This window comes from Lycium barbarum, chromosome 7 (assembly GCF_019175385.1).
Source record: "Lycium barbarum isolate Lr01 chromosome 7, ASM1917538v2, whole genome shotgun sequence".
Taxonomy (NCBI): Eukaryota; Viridiplantae; Streptophyta; class Magnoliopsida; order Solanales; family Solanaceae; genus Lycium; species Lycium barbarum.
The window spans coordinates 32,205,465-32,227,614 of record NC_083343.1 but is presented as its reverse complement, the minus strand read 5'-3'; the positions used below and the strand labels follow the sequence as shown (position 1 = coordinate 32,227,614).

The 22,150-nt window shown below is 38.4% G+C and overlaps 1 protein-coding gene across 1 annotated transcript; it reads left to right on the top strand.

Annotated features, from left to right (window-relative positions):
- The first annotated feature begins 3,214 nt into the window (after window positions 1–3,214).
- LOC132603372 (putative glucose-6-phosphate 1-epimerase) lies at window positions 3,215–16,950 on the top strand. Its single transcript, XM_060316400.1, has 9 exons — window positions 3,215–3,430; window positions 4,430–4,504; window positions 11,130–11,186; window positions 11,265–11,425; window positions 11,515–11,655; window positions 14,620–14,713; window positions 14,799–14,898; window positions 15,303–15,550; window positions 16,503–16,950. The coding sequence occupies exons 1-8, from the start codon at window positions 3,323–3,325 to the stop codon at window positions 15,515–15,517; spliced, it is 951 nt and encodes a 316-aa protein (XP_060172383.1). The 5' UTR covers window positions 3,215–3,322; the 3' UTR covers window positions 15,518–15,550; window positions 16,503–16,950.
- The last annotated feature ends 5,200 nt before the right edge of the window (window positions 16,951–22,150 follow it).

The following is a 22,150-nucleotide window of genomic DNA, read 5'->3' as shown; positions in this document are numbered from 1 at the left end:
GACTTCTCAAGGTATGTATATGATTCCTACCTTTGTGTTTAAGCTAATTACCAAGAGTTTTAGTAGTTTTAAGTAAATAGGATTATAGTTATGGAAGTTGTAAGTGGAATAAGGGTAGAGTTGGGCTTGAGGGCTATTTTGAGGGATGATTTGGAGTAGAATTGATGGTATTTTGATGTGTAAGTATTGATATGGTTATTGTTAATATTGTTGTTGATATTTGGGTAAAATTGGAAACGGAGGGATTATTGAGTTATGAAGGAGATGTTGCCCGAACTTTTCTTTTTCACTTGATTGAATAGTAAATGTTATAGAAGGGGCTAATTGTGGCCTATGGTATCTTGGTTGTAAACTTACGAGCTCAAGAAGTAGACGTTGGACGATTAGATACGTTTCAAGGTATGTAAGGCTAACCCTTCTTTCAAAGGCATGATTTCTATGTTATGATTTCATATGTGCTCTCCACATTACTTTTACTCCTAGAAATGCTAGAATTTCCTCATTCTCAAGAGTCCTAGGATGACTCCACGATTAGCAGAACCCAAGCCTAAAGCTTAGACTATTTTACGATGTAAATGAGCTTACCATATGATTCTTGATTTCGTCCTCACAATTGTCCTTACCTTATGTTATTGTTCCTTCGAAGTGAGATAGGAGGATGATGATTATGTTAAGGATTCTAAATCTAGAGAAGCCAAGTTTAAAGCTTTTGAGGCTTTCAAGTCACTATTGAGATTGTCACTTGATTGTCGATTATATCCTTTGACGTCGATCTCACCTTATGACAGTTGTCCTTTCAAGGTGAGACCTAACTATGATGACGATTCCATAATGACATATCGGAAGTTACCGACTTGATGTCGGTAGAGTTGTACTGTTTCTCTCGGATATCTATGCATGCTATATATGTATGTAATTATGTTGTGAAACCGAGCTTATATAGCCGGGTATGATGTCTATTGCGTGCATACCACTGCAGTTGGGTACGGACAATACCGACCCTTGTTATGGCTGGGTACAGGTAAGACCGAGCCTTGTTAGGGCCGGATACAGGTAGGACCGAGCCTTGTTATGGCCGGGTACAGGTAGAACCGAGCCTTGTTATGGTTGTACAGACGATACCGAGCCTTATTACGGCCGGGTATGGATAACACCGAACCTATAAGATCGAGTGTGGTATCAGTATATGTATATGTATGAAATGTTTTCTTCAAAGGAAGGTTACGTAAGTATAATGCACGTCTTAAGAGGTACTATGAGGTATAAACGATTCATTTATTTTATGTTATTCTTCATACTGTTTTCATGTTACTATTCATGTCTTACATACTCGGTACATTATCCGTACTAACTCCCCTATTGCTCGAGGGAGCTACGTTCATGTCCGCAGGTACCGATAGACAGACGGACAATCCAGCTTAGTAGGATTTCCCCTCAGCTGTTGCCGGTGCGCTCCACTTGATCCAGAGCTGCGACCCATTTTGGTATGTTATTTTGAGACGTATATGCATGTATATGTATGGGTATGGCGGGGCCCTGTCCCGTCCTTTCTACAGCTTTATTCTAGTAGAGGTCTGTAGATAGTTGTACGTATTTGATAGATGATGTAGCCTTGCTGGTTTTATTTCTTTTGTGTATAATATAGGTGGCGGCTCAGTCAGCTCGCATTGTTCTTTCAGCATATGTATGTACGGATTGTACAGAGTGCATGGTGTCATTCTTTCATGAGTCAGTATTAGTTCAGTTTAAGTTATGTATAGGACCTTGTTGTTCGGTATTGTCCAGATATGAGTATAGGGGTGTTTGGTCACTAGAGATCAGGCGCTCGTCACGGCTCATCGGTTTGGGTCGTGACATGGGTATGCCAACAATATATCCGAATCACAAATAATAACACTGGGTATGCCAACCATATCGTAATCAAGACGATAACAGAATCCAATATTTATTAACAACTCGTGGCATCAAGCCGTCACAATAGAACAATCAAATCACAATACAATGGGTGGCTAGTCCCAAACACACAACAGGTTAATCAAATAGATGTATATTATTACCACTTCCCTAAATCAACCTATTAGCTTAGAACAATTATTAAACTTTACAATAACATATCCGGTGTGATTTCACAATTGAGGTCTATGGAGGGTAGAGTGTACGCAGATTTTACCCTACCTTGGGAGATGAAGAGGTTACCCTCGGCTTAAGGAAAAGTAAATGAAAGCAATTTGGAAAAAGAAGTAATGGCAAATGAAAGTTGTGCGGAAAAAGAAATCAAGGCAAAATACTATCAGAAACATGTCGAAGCATTCTGAAAAGGAGCAATAGCTACAACAAAAATAATACGAATATCGAAGTACAAGACACATAGTAACATAACCGAAAGATAGGGAACTACAAGAATAAAACTATGACCGCTAGTATGGAAGGATAAGCGGAACAACACTCTACACCTATTAGCCTTCTACTTTAATCCTTGTCTTCCACAACCTCCTATCTCAGATCGTGTCCTCGGTAAGCTAGAATTGCACCATTTCTTGTCTAATCACCTCACCCCAATACTTCTTCAACCTACCTTTACCACTCCTAATGCCATCGATAGCCAAACCTCTCACACCTCCGCACGGAGGCATCGGTGCCTCTCCTCTTCACATGCGTCGACCCATCTCAATCTCACTTCCCGCATATTATCCTCCATAGAGGCCCAACATCGTCATTTCCGATGCTATCTCTCCTAGTATGCCCGTACATCCAACGCAACATCCTCATTGCAGCATCCAAGTGTTAAACTTTGAATATCATATATGCTTACAATGTCTTAGAGTTAGAAATTGTCCATTAATTTTGATCATTATAATCATTTTTAACAATTTACGTAGCCAAACTTTTCTATTTACGACACTCCAATATTCCAAAATGTTTGGTATTTATCTTAATAATAAGGTGTTAGTTCATAATTTGAAATTGTATGTCCAATTAAAATTTGAAATGATTATGGTCATATTAAAGTATGATTTTTTAAGAAGTATGGCATTTAGGAAAATAATTTTTACAGCTGTTATACCAAATTGAAAATCATACAAGTAAATTGGTAAAAAATCAAAGAAAAGAAGATTGTCAGGGTAGGTGGCCCCACCACCGTCACAAAAGTCACACCCCCTCGAACTCGAAGGATAAAAGTTTGTTTTTTGTGATATAAACGGAAAGAAATTGGGTAAATATAAAACAAGCAAACAGTAGAAAGAAGAAAGTGAATAGATAGAAGAGAATAAATAAAGGTAGAAGGGTATATTGTATTGATCGAGAAGGGGGGTTGGGTGGTATGATGATGACGTCATCTGCTAGTGAGAAACCATTAGTGGAATTGACGAAAGGCATCAATGGCCTTGATAAGGTTGTTCTCCGGGAGATTCGTGGCGCTTCTGCCGAGGTACGACGTTATCTCAGATCTTTAATTTTTCTTTCTCCTACTAATCTGGTTTTCTTCAAAAATTTATGGTTTCTTGCATTTTGCTGGTTTATCTGTAGGTTCTGTGGGGGTCCTTTTTTATTTACTTAATGGTTTATCTTTAGATTTATGTCAAGTTTTGTTTATGTTTGTATGAATGGGGCCACTAGGTTCAGGGATCTGAATCTGTGTAGCATTGATTGAAATGCTAATGTGGTTTATTGCTGCAGAGTTAGTTTGTATATGCATGTTCTGTTATGGTGATTTGGTGTGAGATAAAATCTTCAATGGATGCATCAGTAGAAACCCGTAACAATTTGATTCAGTTCTTGACATCTGGAGGATGACAATGGCAGCAATAACCATGTACCTTTGATGGGACTTGAAATTAAAATTCTTTTCCCCAGCATTGTTGGATCTACTTTCAGATAGAAAGCGAAAGGATTAAACCTCTCAAATCTCTAGGAGAGCGAGAGTGTAATGAAACCGATCTGTAACCCGAGATATTTCCGATTTCGTCGAACAACTACCTTGCTCCTCGAGCACATTTTTACATATGTAGCTGTCACTGACTTAAACTTTACCTTATCCAAATAAAAGTAGCTGACTCACGATAGTTTGTGAACAGTAGTCAGGGAAGTTGTGCATATAAATTAAGCTGCGATAGTGTCGCTATATTTTGCCTGATTTTCCCCTCCATACCTTACTACTGACTTGATCTACAGAAACCTACGACTTCTGATTGAATGAATGCTCACTATCAGGTTTTCTTTTTGGGAGTATGTCAAGCATTATGTTTTTTTTTTTTTTTTCCGGATGGAGTGTTGGTATTGTTTTCTTGCTTACAGGATGCAAAAGTTTGAAGTTTCTCCGAACTCTTTTGTGTTAGACGTGTCATTATAATTTTCTTCTACATTATTTTTATGCTTTTGGCATTTAGTTTAGTCATCAACATCCCTTCTTAAGTGTCCTCCTTTGTAGGTGTATCTCTATGGCGGTCAGGTGACGTCTTGGAAGAATGATCACAGAGAGGAATTGCTCTTTGTTAGTAGTAAGGTACTTTTCGTTGTTATCTTCTTGGTGGAATGTTCTTTTCAATCAGCTAGTCAGAAAAATGAATTTCTGTTAGTTTCTTTTGACTGCTACTTTTATGGATCAATTCCTAAGGCAAGGTTTTGGTTGGCGAAGGGAAATGTTATTTTAAGAATTTCTGGAATGTATTGTTACATTGAATTTTTTTCATCCTCTTCCCATTGTGAGCTTGAAGAGTTTCCTCCCTTTGCTGACCAATTTTGACCTATAACTTGGGTAGACTATCTTCTTGTTTGTTATATGGTATCAATAGCAGATGGTTCGTTGAGTGTTTAAACATTTAGTTCTTGTGTTGGTTGAACATGCTGAAAAGATAAATTACTACCGAGATCTAAAACAATACTTAGAGCCTGTTTGGATTGGCTTATTTTAGGTGCCTTTAAGTCAAAAATAGCTTTTAAGCACTGTTGTAGTGTTTGGATAAGATAAAAAGTGCTTGTTTTTAAGCCAAAATAACAAAAATAAGCCAAAAGCCCTAAGTTAGGATTCCTAACTTACGACTTTTGGCTTATAAGCCATAAGTTATAAGCCCATCCAAACAGGCTCTTAGTAGTTAGTACCTGCAGGAGAAAAGGGTTCTCAAAACTGGAGACCCTGCTTCTTCAACCTTAGTGCAAACATTAGCAAGTTTATTCTGTTTATACAAGTACTTTTCCCTCTGAATGGGCCAAGAGATTTTAAATAGGGCATGTACGTTTGCGGATTACGGAACATAAACAATTGTCTATGTCTCGGAAAATTCCTTGCCTATTTTTTGCGATGTTACACGGATCCTCCAAAACCTCTTCTTGCGACCGTGCCAATCCAACACAAATTTCGGTTTGGGTGTGGAATATGCATTGGGTTTTGGTCAATTTACCTAGAGTGCATTGGCTCATAGCTGCAACTTATGACCAAGAAGCGTAGCTTGATTGAAATTTTGGTTTTGGTTTCTTAGTTAGCAGTCCTTGGTGGTCTCCGAATAGTTTACAGTAATAATTATTTACAGTAGTAGTAATTTACAATAGTAGTTATTTGCAGTAATTATTTCTTTTTAGTAGTTATCTACAGTTTCTTTTGTAGTAGTTATCTGCAGTTTCTTATTCTAGTAATGTTAGGGAAACATGCCCTAGTTATTAGGGGTAGTTCTCTTATTAGCATTGTATTTAAACTATATGTTTATTCAATGAAGTTAGGCAAAAAATTATTCTAGTTTTTGAGTACTTAAAGCTCAAGAGATCGCAGGTTCTCTCTTAACGAACTAGCATCATAGTTCGTAAAAAGAAATCATCTTCTCTTAATTCTCTCTGCGTTAACTCTGATTCTGTCTTGCATCGTCCCTTAACTCGATCCATAATCGGGGACCGTAACACACACACAGAGAATAGTCCTTGTTCATACATGTGTTTATGTTTATGTACAAACATGTGTGCAGTGGCGGAGCCACATAGGTTCAAGGGTGGTCGATTGAACACCTTTCGTGGAAAATCATACTGTATACTCCCTCTGTCCCATAATAAGAGTCACCTTAGCCAAAAAATTTTGTCCCATAATAAGTGTCGCCTTAGGAAACCAAGACATAAATTGACTAGTTTTTCCAACTCTACCCTTAGACAAAAACTGACAAGTTAAAGTAACATCTAAATGATGATTGGAAAAGCCACATAGTAACTTGGTATTGTTGGATTCCCAATGTTAAAAGGATTATTACTTGTGCATGCTCCAATCAAGAGGAAAAAGACATTTATTCTTATTATATAGGGGTAATTTAGTAAACTTCATATTGCATTATTGGTTTCTTAATATGCGGGATTTTGGCTAAGTGACACTTATTATGGGACGGAGGGAGCATATAGGAAATTATATTGGATATAGGTTAAATATTACTTTCATACATCTATATTAGATCTTGAACACCCTTAGCGATATTCCTGGCTTTGCCAATTTGTGTGATATATATGTATATGTGTGTGTATCTGTATACACGCACTAATCCTGCTTTCTTATATCCAGTGTTGTCAAAGGCTCGCTTAAAGCGCTCTTAAGCCCTCAAGCGAGGCGTAAAACATGTTGATCCCTTGTTTAATCAAGATTCTAAGACATATTTTTCCTTGCCAATGAGCGTTTCCTGAAGAGACAACGCTAAACAATTAATATATCACGTGATTGTTATTTTTTTTTCAATTTCTTTGTCCATATCTTTGTTATTCATGCTTATAATTATTAGTGGATCTGGGCATTGACTAAAATAGCTATGATCTCTCCTCTCTCTCTCTCTCCCCCTTTCTCTCAACGGTAAGTTTACAACTCCCCACCCCACCCCACCCCCCTCCTTCCTGGCAGCGAATCACCCCCCTCAGGTACGCAACCCTCTCCCTCTTCCAACGCCGGCGGGTATAGGGCATTTTTCCGGCCAGACCTCCTTTTTCTCTCCTTCTCTCTTCTCTTCTCTTTTCCTTTCTTTTCTTTGCTTTTTTGCCTCTTGTCTTCTCGTTTCTGCACCTGGCTCTGCCAGTGGGTTTCCAGCGGTGAACAGTAACTCCGGCGGCGAACAGGCTTTTTTATATTTTTAAATTGTTTTCACCTGGAGTTGGTACCTCTGGTGGCTCATATTAATTCATGTGTCTTTTAACCTTGTTAAATCTTACTTGCTACACATTCTTGACTCTTGACTTTACATTCTTGCCTTTATTCCTTTAGCTTATAGTGCTATCTTTCTTGTCATAGTAACCTGACTTGCATATAGTCTCTTGATAACTGTGCTTTAGTATTGATTCTTGTTTGTTTTAGGTAAATCTTTGATTTGCTTTTATTTCCCTTAGTGGCTTTAGTGAGTGATGGTAGACTACGGTCATGTTCTCGGTCGGGGATGGGGGCTAGGGTTAGAGGGGGTAAGTGGGGTTAGGGAGCGTCTAGGTTGAGAGTAGGGTCCTGGAACATTGGGACTTTGACGGGGAAGTCCATAGAGCTAGTTAAGATTCTTAAGGAGAGGAGGATTAATATAGCTTGTGTTCAAGAGACCAAATGGGTAGGATCTAAAGCGAAGGATGTGGACGGGTATAAGTTATGGTTCTCGGGTAAGTCAATGTATAGGAATGGGTTAGGCATTTTAGTAGATAGTGAGTTAAGGGACCAGGCCGTAGAGGTTAGGAGGGTCAATGACCGGATGATGGCGGTTAAGTTAGTTGTGGAAGGGTTTACCTTGAACATTATTAGTGCTTACGCGCCACAAGCATGCTTGGACGAAGAGGAGAAGAGGCGCTTTTGGGAGGATTTGGATGAAGTGGTGGGAGGTATACCGCCCACCGAGAAGTTATTCATAGGAGGAGATTTCAATGGACACATCGGCTCAACCTCGGAGGGTTATGATGATGAGCATGGTGGTTTCGGCTTCGGAGTCAGGAATGGAGGAGAAGTCTCACTTCTGGATTTCGCTAAAGCTTTTGGATTGGTGGTAGCCAACTCGAGTTTCCCGAAGAGGGAGCAGCGCTTGGTAACCTTTCGTAGTTCGACGGCTGCGACACAAATAGACTTTTTGCTCCATAGAAAAAAGGATAAAGGTCTTTTGTAAAGACTGCAAGGTCATTCCGAGTGAGAACCTTATGACCCAACATAAGCTTTTGGTGATGGATTTGGGGATTACAAGGAAGAAGAAGAAGAGGGTCGCGGATGACCGGCCAAGGATCTGGTGGGGGAGTCTGACTTTGTCGAGTGTTCAGGAGATGGGGGAGAAGTTGATGGCTATGAGGGCTTAGGAGAGTAGGGGGGACGCGAGCAGTATGTGGGATGGGATAGGACGGCGAGCTGCATTAGGGAAGCAGCTAGAGATGTCCTGGGAGTCTCGAGAGGTCGCCGTGGTAGGCGACGAGGGGACTGGTGGTGGAATGGAGAAGTCCAGGGAAAGGTGGAAGCAAAGAAAGTGGCGTACGCGAGGTTGGTAGACAGCAAAGATGATGAGGAGAAGCGGACGAATAGGGAAAGGTATAAGATTGTGAGAAAGATAGCGAAGTTGGCAGTTTCGGCTGCAAAAACGACAGCTTTCGAACGTCTATATGCAGAACTAGAGGACAAAGGCAGGGATAAGAAGTTGTTCAGGCTAGCCAGTGAGGGAGAGAAAGGCACGGGACCTGGATCGAGTAAAGTGCGTCAAGGAGGAGGATGGCAAAGTATTGGTAGATGAAGCTCTCATTAGACAGAGATGGCAGTCATACTTCCATAAACTCTTGAACGAGGAAGGTGATAGAGACATTGTGTTGGGAGATTTGTAGTACTCTGAGAGGCGTCGCGACTTTGGGTATTGTAGGAGTATAAAGGTGGAGGAGGTTAAGGGTGCTATTCGCAGGATGCGCAGGGGAAGAGCTACCGGTCCTGACGAGATCCCTGGGGAGTTTTGGAAGAGTGCGGGCAGGGCAGGTTTGAAGTGGCTGACTGGATTGTTTAATGTTATTTTTAAGACGGCGAAGATGCCTGAGGAATGGAGGTGGAGTATGATGGTTCCTTTGTATAAGAACAAGGGTGATATTCAAAGTTGCAACAACTATAGAGGGATCAAGCTGCTAAGCCATACTATGAAAGTGTGGGAAAGGGTGGTGGAGATAAGGGTGAGAAGAGGCGTGTCCATTTCAGAGAACCAGTTCGGATTCATTTCGGGGCGCTCGACTACAGAAGCCATCCATCTTGTGAGGAGACTAGTGGAGCAGTATAAGGAGAGGAAGAAGGACCTGCACATGGTTTTCATCGACCTAGAAAAGGCTTATGACAAAGTGCCAAGAGAGGTTTTATGGAGATGCTTGGAGGCCAGAGGTGTACCTGTAGCGTACCAGAGGGCGATCAAGGACATATATGAGGGAGCCAAGACCAGGGTAAGGATAGTGGGAGGAGACTCAGAGCACTTCCCAATGGAGATGGGGTTGCACCAGGGATCAGCTCTTAGCCCATATTTATTTGCTTTAGTGATGGATTGTCTGACGCGGCGAATTCAAGGTGAGGTGCCATGGTGTATGTTATTTGCGGATGACATAGTCTTGATCGACGAGACACGCAGCGGAGTGGACGCTAAGCTAGAGGTTTGGAGACAAACTCTGGAGTCTAAAGGGTTCAAGTTGAGTAGGACTAAGACAAAGTACATGGAGTGCAAGTTCAGTGACGTGACACATGAGCCTGGCGTGGAAGTGAGGCTTGGTACCCAGGCCATCCCAAAGAAAAGAAGTTCCAAATATCTTGGGTCTATTATACAAGAAAATGAGGATATTGACGATGATGTCTCACATCGTATTGGCGCAGGGTGGATGAAATGGAGGCTTGCTTCAGGAGTGTTGTGTGATAAGAAGGTGCCACCAAAACTTAAAGGCAGGTTCTACAAAGTGGTTGTGAGACCGACCTTGTTGTACGGGGCAGAGTGTTGGGCAGTCAAGAGCTCTCACATCCAAAAGATGAAAGTTGCGGAAATGAGAATGTTGCGATGGATCTATGGGCACACCAAGCGAGATAGGATTAGGAATGAAGATATCCGGGATGAGGTTGGAGTAGCATCAGTGGAGGGTTTGGGCATGTGAGGAGGAGAGGCACAGATACTCCAGTGCGGAGGTCTTAGAGGTTAGCTATGGATGGTTTCAGAAGAGGTAGGGGTAGGCTGAAAAAGTATTGGGGAGAGGTGCTGAGACAGGACATGGCGCCGGTTCAGCTTACCGAGGACATGACCTTAGATAGGAGGTTTTGGAGGACTCAGATTAGGGTAGAAGGCTAGTAGGTAGTCGCTGTTTCGATCTATAGTCTATTGTCCTTTGTTTCTTGCTACTATATGTTATTTCTTGTACTTTGATTAGCTTATTTATCTGTGGTAGCTACTGCTCCCTTTTTTCAGACTGCTCTATTTTGACATTCGCTTTCTTTAGTTTCATTTGCATTTTGCTTTGAACTGCTTGTGCTTATCTAATCTTTCTCGTTGTGTTTTCTTTTGAGCCGAGGGTCTTTCGAAAACAGCCTCCCTATCTTCCGAGATAGGGGTAAGGTCTGCGTATACTCAGACCCCGCATTGTGGGATTTCACTGGGTATGTTGTTGTTGTTGCTTATAATTATTAGTCTAGGACTATATATATATTTGCATTTTTTTCTCCATTGCGTTTTTTTTTCATTAAAGCCAACGCTTTATTTGCGCTTTGTGCTTAAAGTCCCAACTAACCGTAGAGCTTTTTTGTGCTTTTCGCTTTTGATAACACTGCCAGTGTTGTCAAAGGTGCCCTTAAAGGGCGATTAAGCCCTGAAGCGAGGCTCAAAACATCTTGAGCGCTTCACCTTGCATTATTTGCGCTTCAGTGTCATCAAGAAAACATACTTTTCCTTGACAATGAGCCTCTCTTGAAGAGGTGACACTAGAGAATTGATATTTCAGTTTATCGTAATTTTTTTACAATTTATTTGTCCATATATTTGTTGTTCATGCTTATTATTATTAGTCTTGGACTAAACATATATATATTTATATTTTTCACCATTGCGCCTTTTTTCATTAAGGCCCACACTTTATTTGCACTTTGCGCTTAAAGCCCCAGCTGACCTTAGAGCTTTTTTGCGCATTTCACTTTAATAAGACCGGCTACACCTTTGCAGGCCATTTTTAAGCCTCCAAAAGCAATTCGTGGAGGTATTCCTATATGTTTCCCGCAGGTATTTGATTTTGAAGCATCTTCATGGTTTTTCTACTAGCTGGTCATTTTGGTAAAACATAAGCTGTTTTCTGTTCAGTTTGCAAATCGTGGCTCTCTTGAGGCGCATGGATTTGCCCGAAACAGGTTCTGGAGCATTGACAAAGATCCGCCTCCATTTCCAGCAGCTACTTCTTCAAGGGCTTTTGTTGACTTGATCTTGAAACCCTCTGAGGAGGACTTGAAGATCTGGCCTCACAGGCATGCATGAATACTGTCAATATTCATATTAGTCTTTTATTAGGTTTTATTGTTACTTTCTCCTTACATGGATCAATAATCGTTTTTAGTTTTGAGTTCCGGCTGCGGGTCTCTTTGAGTCCTGCTGGAGATTTGATGTTGACGTCTCGTATTAGAAACACCAGCACTGATGGAAAGCCTTTCACATTTACATTTGCGTATCACACCTACTTTTCTGTTTCAGATATCAGGTATGGTTACCAATGTAGTTTATCGTTTTCTACTTGTTTCCTCCAAAGGGAAGTTCTCTTTCAAATTCTGGAAAGTTCACAAACTTAATTGCAGTTAAAATGAGTGATATGTCATGATGATAACTAACGTTTCCTTTGTATTTCCGAGAAAACTCATGCTTCGTAATGAAAAGATTCAGCTGCGAATAACTATGGTAATATGAAATGGGTAGACTTCCCAATTTTAGGTATCTTTCTCTTTCACCTTCGCTTATATTGGATTGACAAAGGGGACAGAATATGTGAGTGAGTGTCTCCAGTACATGTCTTTATATTTTTGAAGTAAATAAGGATTTTATTTCTGTATATAATGAAGCACCACGGTAATGCAGGACTTAACAAAAAGGGTAACCCCCATATATGAAACATATTACTGTTGTAACGAGCTAATGAATGCTATCGTACTTTCTTCCATATATTCATATGTCAAATTGCTGCAGAGAGCTAACTGACTTAAGCAGCTTTACTTCAGAAAATTTACAGGTGTAGCTTTACCCTCAATACACCTCTGATCCGATTGTTTCATATCACCAAACAAACACAAGCTGGATTTGATCTCAATATCTGCTTTACTTCTTTCCATAGTATCACATTTCATAGACACTATTAGTACATTATACAACCCGATGGCTCATCAAGTAGAGGTTAGCGATATCAAGGATAGCCAGTTTATCGAGTGAGTCAAACTTGTCCCAGACAGTATCCCACATCTTACAATCTCCACTGTTACATGGAATAAGTTGTCATTGACAAAGATGAGGTTGGAATTAATAAAGACCAAATCTTCTGCTCTTTGTAGTGTTATTTTGTTTCTCTTCCCTAATGGACAAAATCGTATGTAGTCCAACTTCTATCATAGCATGAAAGATGAGTTGAGTTAAACTAGAAACTTAGGAACAAACTTTACAGAGACCATACATGGCCATCATCTCGTTGGATCCACCAATGCTTTATTTACAATACAATCATACTTAAAGGAGCTTCCTTGCTTGTTGAAAATTAGCACATTGTATCACTAATTTGGTGTGTTCAGAGATTCTTTAAGTCATCTTTTAAAATGCATATTCTCCTCTCTTGTATCATCTTTTAGTGTTTCTAAAAGTGGAAAGTGCAACAAAAAACAAGATTACTGGGCTTTAATGGAGAAGCAAGAAGCTAAAAGCATGCTTCTTCCAGATGAAGTGCACAATTTTCCGTAATTACCAACATATCTTTATTGGTAGAGGTCTGAATGAACACGCGACTAAATATAATCACGGCGACTGAGTGCATGGGGGTATGGTACTAGGAATGAAGGAAGAAAGGGTATTCCAAATTTCGATTTAGCTTGTGATTTTATTTTAGCTAACACGTATTTTAAGAAGAGGATGGCCACTTGATAACATTTAATATTGGATATTACCATAGCCAAATAGGCGAAAAGGATTTGCAGACTACAAAATAGGATTTGCATATTAGAAGAAAAAGAAAGTGTTATTGCTAAAGTAGAAAACAAAATAAAGAGAAGAGGCATTACAAATTCGAGAAAGAAGACAAGGATGACAAAGGGAATATTGATGTATACCTGCAGAGGAGTCCTAATAACTGAATAACAATATGTCCATTTTCAATCTTGTTTTTTGTTTATTTTTACATCTTTGTTGTGAGTAAAATTTACTCTTTCGCCTTTTAAAGTGAGACTCAAAGAAGAGTTGTTTCTTGTCGGGATCACTTTGTACTTACGTATGAATGCACGCTTCTATGAAGCGCTTCACATCACCCATGAAGCTATCACCCCTTGTTTTGATTGCTCAATCTGTTTAAGCTATGAATCAATAGCTTTAGTAACACTGAAGTATCTAATATTCGCCTTACACAAACATTTTAGAATGTAACATGTTTGAGGGAAAACATTTTTGCCAGTTTATTAGATGCTTCTTGCTAGACTTGTAGGTCCTCCTAGATAAGCGCAACAAAAGTTGTTCCGACTTCTGAGGCTCTTCTGATATTCCCAATGTGAGCTTCAGGATGTAAAAGGGATACTTCCTTAATCATTACTTTAAGATATGTTTTAGCATTGTTTCTAGAATTTTATGGCATAATAAACTTTTCGAAGACCTCAATTTGGTTGCCTCTTTGTAGAGATTTATGTTTGGAATTCTTTATTTATGTAAAAAATTTGTACAGAATATTTTTTCCGACTACGTGAATAAGCCTACTTATCTTAATGAGCATAAAGCTCGGTGGAAAAATAAAATAAAAGGAAGAGCGTTCACCTGCGCTTGCTCTTCTTTTCTCTCAGCTGCCATCTGGTCTCTTGCTATATCACAGCCTCTTTTTTAATCAGTAAGCATTAAGAATAAAGAACAAAAATTCATAGCCTTGTTTCTTCATCCTCTTTATTTTATTATTTTTGATTTAATTAATTATCTATCCTTTGGAGTATGGGGAGGTCTTAAGCACTTTAGAACTAGAGAAGGTCCATTGAGTTTGTTAAAGTGAAGAGGAAGTCTGATTACTGCTCCAAGTTTATTGACCTGCTAGTTAAATAATTATTAGAAAGTCCCATATCGGTTGTGGTGGGATGGGTAGGTCTCCTTATATGGTCTTGGGAAATCCTTACCTCATGAGCTAGCTTTTGGGGTTGAGTTAGGCCCAAGGTCCATTGCTCATGGTATTGGAGCAGGTAGAGGTCCCAAGTTCGAGTCTCCCCGTCGCCCATTATCAAAATGAATGTCCGCGTGCTTGACTCATAAAAAGAAACCCGCACGTGAGGGGGCGTGATGGGAACATTTTTAAGTAATAAAAGTTGCTCTCTAAAATAGCTTAAGTTTTTAAATAGGATGGTCACATACTTCAACAAGAATAAAAACATTTCTGAAAACATGTTGTCCCGGAGTTGATCTTTGAACTGTGCATATCATTTCTCCTTTTCTCTTTTTACAGTGAAGTCCGTGTTGAGGGCCTTGAGACACTTGATTATCTTGAGAATAAGGAGAGATTCACTGAGCAAGGTGATGCAATTACTTTTGAGTCTGAAGTAAGCATCTTATCAGCTGATATATCCTTTCATTGCTTTAGCACATATGATTTGTCTCATGTGATGGTTGTGCCATGTTCTTTAGGTGGATAAAATATATCTCAGTACCCCCACAAAAATTGCGATCCTGGATCATGAAAAGAAACGAACATTTGTTATTCGTAAAGATGGGTTGCCGGATGCAGGTAATTGACAATCTTTGTAGCTTTCCTGCCGATAGTGAGTTTCGTTTATCTAAAGAGTAAATTGGTTTACTGATTGCATTTTTCCTGGTTGCAATAAGGGAAAAGTCATTCTTTTGTCCTGCTTATGGATTAGGAAATTTGATTATCTAGGAGCTCATTTTCACCCATGCCAGTCTTAGTGATAGAATCACTATTTTGGGCTTCATATGAATAACAGCATCTTCTAGAATTTTGTTCCCCTCCCATGCCACTCTTCAATATATCTTGAAAAAATTGTTCAGGCATGTAGCAACACGATATTTGTAGAATATATGGGTGGAGTTACTATCAATAATAACAGTGGATGGTAGTAATTTTGATTTTGTGATGGAAAGTAACTCGTTTCTATAATTTCTCCTTCCCAGTTGTGTGGAACCCTTGGGACAAGAAGGCAAAGGCCATGGCTGATTTTGGAGATGAAGAGTACAAGCACATGTTGTGTGTTGAGGCTGCTGCAGTGGAAAAATCTATCACTTTGAAACCTGGTGAAGAGTGGAAAGGAAGACAGGAACTTTCTGCTGTTCCTTCAAGTTATTGCAGTGGCCAGCTTGACCCAAAGAAAGTTCTCCTTGGCAGCTGAGAAAAGCTTTTTGATGGTTTATATCGTGTACAGGTATGGTGCTGATTCAATATGTAGTCGTTAGTGCTCAGCAATTCAACAACTACAGGGTATCTTCTGAAGTAGAGTACATAATCAGTAAAAACTTATAAAAAGCCTTTTCAACAGTTCAAAGTATGAAAACAGATTATGGACCTTTTCCTTTGGTTTGTGTTTGGGTGTGGAGGGGAGCGGGTTAGCTGATTTTGAGGGTCTCAGTATAAAGTTTTTTGGGTGAGGAAACTTATATTGAAAGAGCAACACAACTGTGTAGACACGTCTTTGTTGATGAGTGATGTGTTCTTAACAGATAGGTGAAAGGGAAACAATGTGCAGAATAGTATTCCTTTTGATGATCTCTGTCAATATCTTGTAAATTGCCTGTAAACCGCGGTCAATGGCTTCCCATTCACCTTTATCATAACTGTTCATATTGTTTTGAGGTTGACAGTAATAGATAGATATTTTCACAGCGTCATTTCCAATTAACAAGTTGTATCATTACCTCAAAGTTTCTCTGGTGGTTCTAGATTGAGCAAGCTGTAATATTTTTCCAGTTCCAGTTGTTTATAGTTTAATTTATCCTTCAGCATCTTCCTACTTTTGATGATCTGTGTCAATATCTTGTAAACTGCCTGTAAGTTCTGCTATATTGTTAATCTGTCTGTAAACCGCGGTAAATAGCTTCTCATTCACCTTTATCGTAACTGTTCATTTTCTTTTGAGGTTGACAGTAATTGAGAGATACTTTCACAGCGTCATTCCCAATTACAAGTTGTATCATTACCTCAAAGTTTCTCTGGTGGTTCTAGATTGAGCAAGCTGTAGTATTTTTCCAGTTTCAGTTGTTTATATTTAATTTTATTCTTCAGTATCTTCCTACTTTCGTTTAGTTCCAGTTTTTTATAGTTTAATTTTATCCTTCAGTATCTTCCTACTTTTGTTTGTGACTTCTTTGCTGCTGCAGGTGCTTTGTTGCAATTTATGGTTGGAGTGCAACAGTGACCTCTGCCAAAGACCCTTAACTCTTGTCCTTTTTATGTTTTCCTATACCTTGGGTTGGAAGGTGAACTTCTTGAGTAGCCAAGTTGTTGAATAATACTTCGTTTAATGGTCAAATATTTTGGTATGATCTCAGTTTAAGGAAGATGCGTGGTCTAAGACGGTCAAAGGAATGATTAACTGTTGTCATAAACAAGTATACTATGATTCTTCTGCCATACTAGTATATTGTGGGTTGAAACGCCTTTTTTTTGGGCACTTGAGGCTCCGCAGAAGTTGATCCAAGTTCTGAAAATGCTTAAAAATGTATATAGAACACACGACTGGCTTTTATGTTTCCCATATTTGTTGACGTAACGCTACTTTGCTTGGATCTTATTTGTTTGCACTTTAATTTGATTTTATTTTGTGAATGGTGTTGGATCAGTCATCTTTGGTCTCTAGATTATCCAGTGGCCAGAATTGTTGCATCAGTTGGTTTTGGGGAAGTCTGGTGCACTTGTCACCTCAATGCGTTGCACATTTGCGGAGTCAAAGTTACCTAGTTATCAACTTTTTACCCTCTTAATGCAAGTGATTGCCTGAAGAGCATCATACATTTTTATTTTTTATTTTTTATAATGGCAGTGTTCGGATCAGCTTGTGTGCTAGACTATTTCATGGGTACTTTTGACCTCTCATCAACTGATCAACACGGGTAACTTTGCCCCCGAAGGTTAGGTAGATGTGGGAAATGCACACTGCGTTTAATGTCTCTAATGGGATTTGAATCTTTAGTATTTCTATGGTTTTCACTCACTTTAGGCTATTTTCCAATATATAGTGAATCTGTATCCTCCATTCGTGGTATGGTAGAGGTATTGTCCAAGCCTCTACGCCAAATAAATACATATTTACTAGGGCTTCAGACAAATTGAGTCAAAGCACCGGATTAGGGTCAAACGAGCGGGTTGGGCTAAAATTGGGCATGTCAAAATGGATTGAGTGACCTGTCTAAAAGTTACTTGGGTTGAAATGGGCTAAAAATCGAGTCATAATCCAACCTGCAAAATTCTTACTGAAGTTTTTAATTTTTTGTTTGTTTTCATAATTTGTTTGAGTACCGAAAAACTAGTTTTCTTATATTATGACTATGTATAATATATCAAAGAATGTCTTTCTAAAAAAGCTGGACCTCATACCAATCCAACTTTTAAATGGCCTGAATTAAGCGGATCAAAATGAGTTGAGTTAATAAATAAGCCGGTTATTTACCCCCCCTCCCCCCCCCCCCCCCCCCCCAAACCTAAACTGGTTGGACAGGTGATGATATCATGGATGGATTTTGTCACCCCTACACCGGACTCTAAGAGGAGGTTCTCTCCAGTTTGATGTAACATTTCTATGACCAGTGAGATTCTCCTCTTTTGACAACCTACTCTATTTTTTTGCCCTCCTTTGTTCATCTTTTCTGGAAATTCATCTGCCTCCTCTTTAGTTCTTCTGCTCATATTTGAGTCGTTTATTTGGTATAATGTATGTTGGTCTGGTTGATGTGGAAACGCTAAGAGATAACCTGAAAAATGTGTGTCGCCCAGTAAGCAATAAAAATATTGTGAATTCTACAATATTGTCAGCTGTGAGGCATTTTCATATTTAGATAAACGAAATTTTATGGTCCCTACTTGACACTGCGTTTCTCTCCCTTATGTTCATCATGTTTTCCTTCAATTTCACATCAAAGTGGGACATTCTTCTAGTTTTTTTTTAATCCCTTTGTTAGAATTTCACATGGCACAGAGTCCTTACATGAGTTTGAGCGCATATTGACTGAAAATCAGAAAATTCTTCTCTCTTCATTTTGCTTTTTTAAAATAAAAAATAAAAAAATCCACAAACAAAGTTTGCAATCACTCAGTGAGAGAAAAGAATGAAGAAATATTCCTCTCTATTAAATCAATCAACTGAAACTATAGGGAACTATGGGTCGATGGAATTTTTTTTTAAGCAAGGTTCAACCCAGAAATTCTGATTAAAAATTTGAACCCAACTCTATTTGTCGTTTGACACATCAACGGCACACTAAGTCAAGTTAATTCCTCAAATGATCACTTAACCTATGAAATTATCGAGTAAGTCTCTTATCTTTTATTTTGTTCCAATAAAATCACTCAAGTATTAACATTAGATAAAAACCACTTAGAAAGTGGAGTAATTTGCAGTTTCACTGTTAAAGTTGTGGTCTTCTGTGATTTACGCCTTATCTATTTTTTGTAAATTTTTCACCTTAAAGTTCCTTACAAAATCATAATAAATCTCATATTTAATTATTTACAACTACAAAATAGAAAACGCATAACTAAGAAAAAAATAATTGAAACTAAAAAAAAAAAAAAAGAAGAAGAACAATATCATCATATGAGTTAAGGGATTTAAGTGGGTTTTATTTAAGTGGGTTTTACTCTTTTTATTTTCAGGGGCGGAGCTAGCCTTTCGAGTGTGAGTTAAGCCGAACTCAGTAGCTTTGGTCTGAACCATATATTTATATTAATTTTTTTGTTAAATATGTACAAATTATTAATTTAGAACCAATAAATTATTAATTTAAAACCTAGTAACTTTAAAAAATTAGAACCCCGAACTCACGAGCTTTAAATCCTGACTCCGCCTCTGTTTATTTCTATACACATATTTCGATCTAGTAACTCTTGAAATAAGGATTTACTGGAAGATCAAATCATGTAAGTGTTTGGTGTGTCTACCAGGAAGATTCATGTTGCTGTTGTTAATCTGGTGAGTTGTAATATTAAACATGTTTGCTTTGATCGAATTGGCACGTCTTTTGTTAAGAGAAAAACAATTGTTCTGCCTAAATGGCAGGTTCATCCTATTATTACTGTTGAAGCATGGGAATTCCAAATTATTGGTCCTGGATTTATATACTCTTATAATTCCCATTTTATTATAAAATAAAACTATGAAGTAAATACACAGGAGAAATATGTAGAGAGAATATGTAGAGAGATATCAGATTATATTACTTCTGCTCTTTCAACATTGCATCTGTGCATCCTATTTATAGGAGCAACAGGACATGGGATATTTTGAGATATTTTGGGATATTTTGGGATATTTATAACTTAATGGATATCCACTACTTGGGATATTTATAACACTCCCCCTTGGATGTCCATTAATAGATGATGTACCTCGTTAAAACCTTATTAAAAAAGAACCCTGTGGGAAAAAGTCCTAATGAAGGAAAAAGAGTGCACATATCTAGAAATACGCTTTGAGAGTTGCCTCATTAAAAACCTTACCAAGAAAACCCAATGGGACAAAACTTGGTTAAGGAAAAAAGAGTACAACGCGTATTTCACTCCCCCTGACGAAGACCAAGATTCAGATGTCGGAGTCTTCGCATTCCAATCTTGAATATCATCTTCTCAAGAGTTGAAGTTGGCAAAGATTTAGTGAACAAATCTGCAGGATTGTCACTTGAACGGATTTGTTGCACATCAATATCACCATTCTTCTAGAGATCATGTGTGAAAAATAACTTTGGTGAAATGTGCTTTGTTCTATCTCCTTTTGTGAAACCTCCTTTTAATTGAGCTATGCATGCAACATTATCTTCATATAATACTGTGGGTATTTTTGTATCACACTTCAAGCCACATCTTTCTCTGATGGAATGTATCACTGATCTCAACCACATACATTCTCTACTTGCTTCATGAATAGCGATTATCTCAGCATGATTTGAAGAAGTAGCAACAATGGACTGCTTGGTCGATCGCCATGATATAGCAGTACCTCCGCATGTAAACAGATAGCCCGTTTGAGATCGAACTTTATGTGGATCAGATAAATAACCTACATCTGCATAACCAACAAGATCTGTACTACCTTTGTTAGTATAAAACAGACCCATATCGCTAGTTCCCTTCAGATATCGCAATATATGCTTAATCCCGTTCCAATGCCTCCGTGTAGGAGAAAAGCTATATCTTGCTAGCAAATTAACAGAAAATGCTATGTCAGGTCTTGTAACATTAGCAAGATACATAAGTGCACCTATTGCACTAAGATATGGTACTTCAGGACCAAGTAGCTCTTCGTTTTCTTCCTGAGGTCGGAACGGATCTTTGCTCACTTCAAGTGAGCGAACAACCATACGAGTACTTAAAGGATGCGCAATGTCCATGTAAAACCGATTTAAAACTTTCTCAGTATAGGCAGATTGATGTATAAAGATCCCTTTTGCGAAATGTTCAATTTGCAGACCAAGACAGAGTTTTGTCTTTCCGAGATCTTTCATCTCAAATTCTTTCTTCAAATATTCAATCGCCTTTTGGAGCTCTTCTGGAGTTCCAATGAGGTTTATGTCATCAACATAAACAACAAGTATAATGAACCCTGATTTTGTTTTCTTAATAAAAACACATGGACAAATGACATCATTTATATATCCTTCATTTATCAAGTACTCACTTAGGCGATTATACCACATACGCCCTGATTGTTTTAAACCATATAATGATCTTTGTAATCTGATTGAATACATTTCCCGAGACTTTAAACCAAATGCTTCAGGCATTTTATATCCTTCAAGAATTTTCATATAAATTTCATCAAGTAAGCCACATAGGCCGTGACAACATCCATCAGTATAATTAATGTGACATCTGCTGTTGTTTGGACTGCTGGCCCAATAAACATTACGTTTACCAAGATGGATCATTTTACTTGGTAATTATTCTACGTCAACATGCTTTAAGAGACGTAGAAATCAAATCCTCACAACCTTATACAATATTGCGCGCTATATTGTATATTGTCCACAAGATATCATGTTGTATCGGTTCGCAATTCGACATAACTTACTGAGATCTCATCACTTCATTATTTTCAGGTACCTGAACCTCCTATAAGGTTTATGAAGTGTTATGTCGTAGCTTTTCAAGAGCACATTGCCTCCTTATTATGATCATTTGCTCCTCCCCTTTTCAAGGATTATTATATTTGGAACCGATTGGTCTACCATGCTCCATGCACGTTGTAGACTTTGTCCTTCAGGGACATTAAGAGCATTTTGCAGATGAAATATGAAATAGTTGGGTCAGCAAATGCTTCCAGCATATGACTTGAATTATCTGAGGATCATACTGATGATAATTCACAACATATTTCTTAGCTGCTTATTCTCTCCCCCTTATTTTAGTGACATATGTCCCCATTTTCTTTGGGAAAATCCATCTGTGTGCATCATGGTATATCCATTAATCATGTACCGCACATCAAATGCTAAAAGATGAAAATATCTAGTTCCTGACCCTGAACCAAATATGAGGGGAGAATTTATCAAAATTTATTGATCTGAAGCATACAAGTGTTGTTGTATGCAATATATCATATCTCAGACCAACATCTGAAACTCTGTTCTCATAAGCAATGGTTTAGCTGTATTATGGAGGCATCCAATGCCAAACCAACTTAGATATAAATCAGCATTATCAAGATGATTGTCTTGATTACATATTCTGAAAATTGTGCTTCCAACTCAATTATTTTGAGAAAGCAACTTTGTAAATGTCAAACTGCCAGTTGACAATAAACATACATGTGACTGTC

Excerpts from the sequence above, each read along its gene's own strand:
- LOC132603372 (XM_060316400.1), top strand. The coding sequence starts at position 3,323 with ATGATGATGACGTCATCTGCTAGTGAGAAACCATTAGTGGAATTGACG. Across the intron at positions 3,431-4,429 it reads TTCGTGGCGCTTCTGCCGAG|GTGTATCTCTATGGCGGTCA; the intron begins GTACGACGTTAT and ends CCTCCTTTGTAG. Across the intron at positions 11,656-14,619 it reads TTTTCTGTTTCAGATATCAG|TGAAGTCCGTGTTGAGGGCC; the intron begins GTATGGTTACCA and ends CTCTTTTTACAG.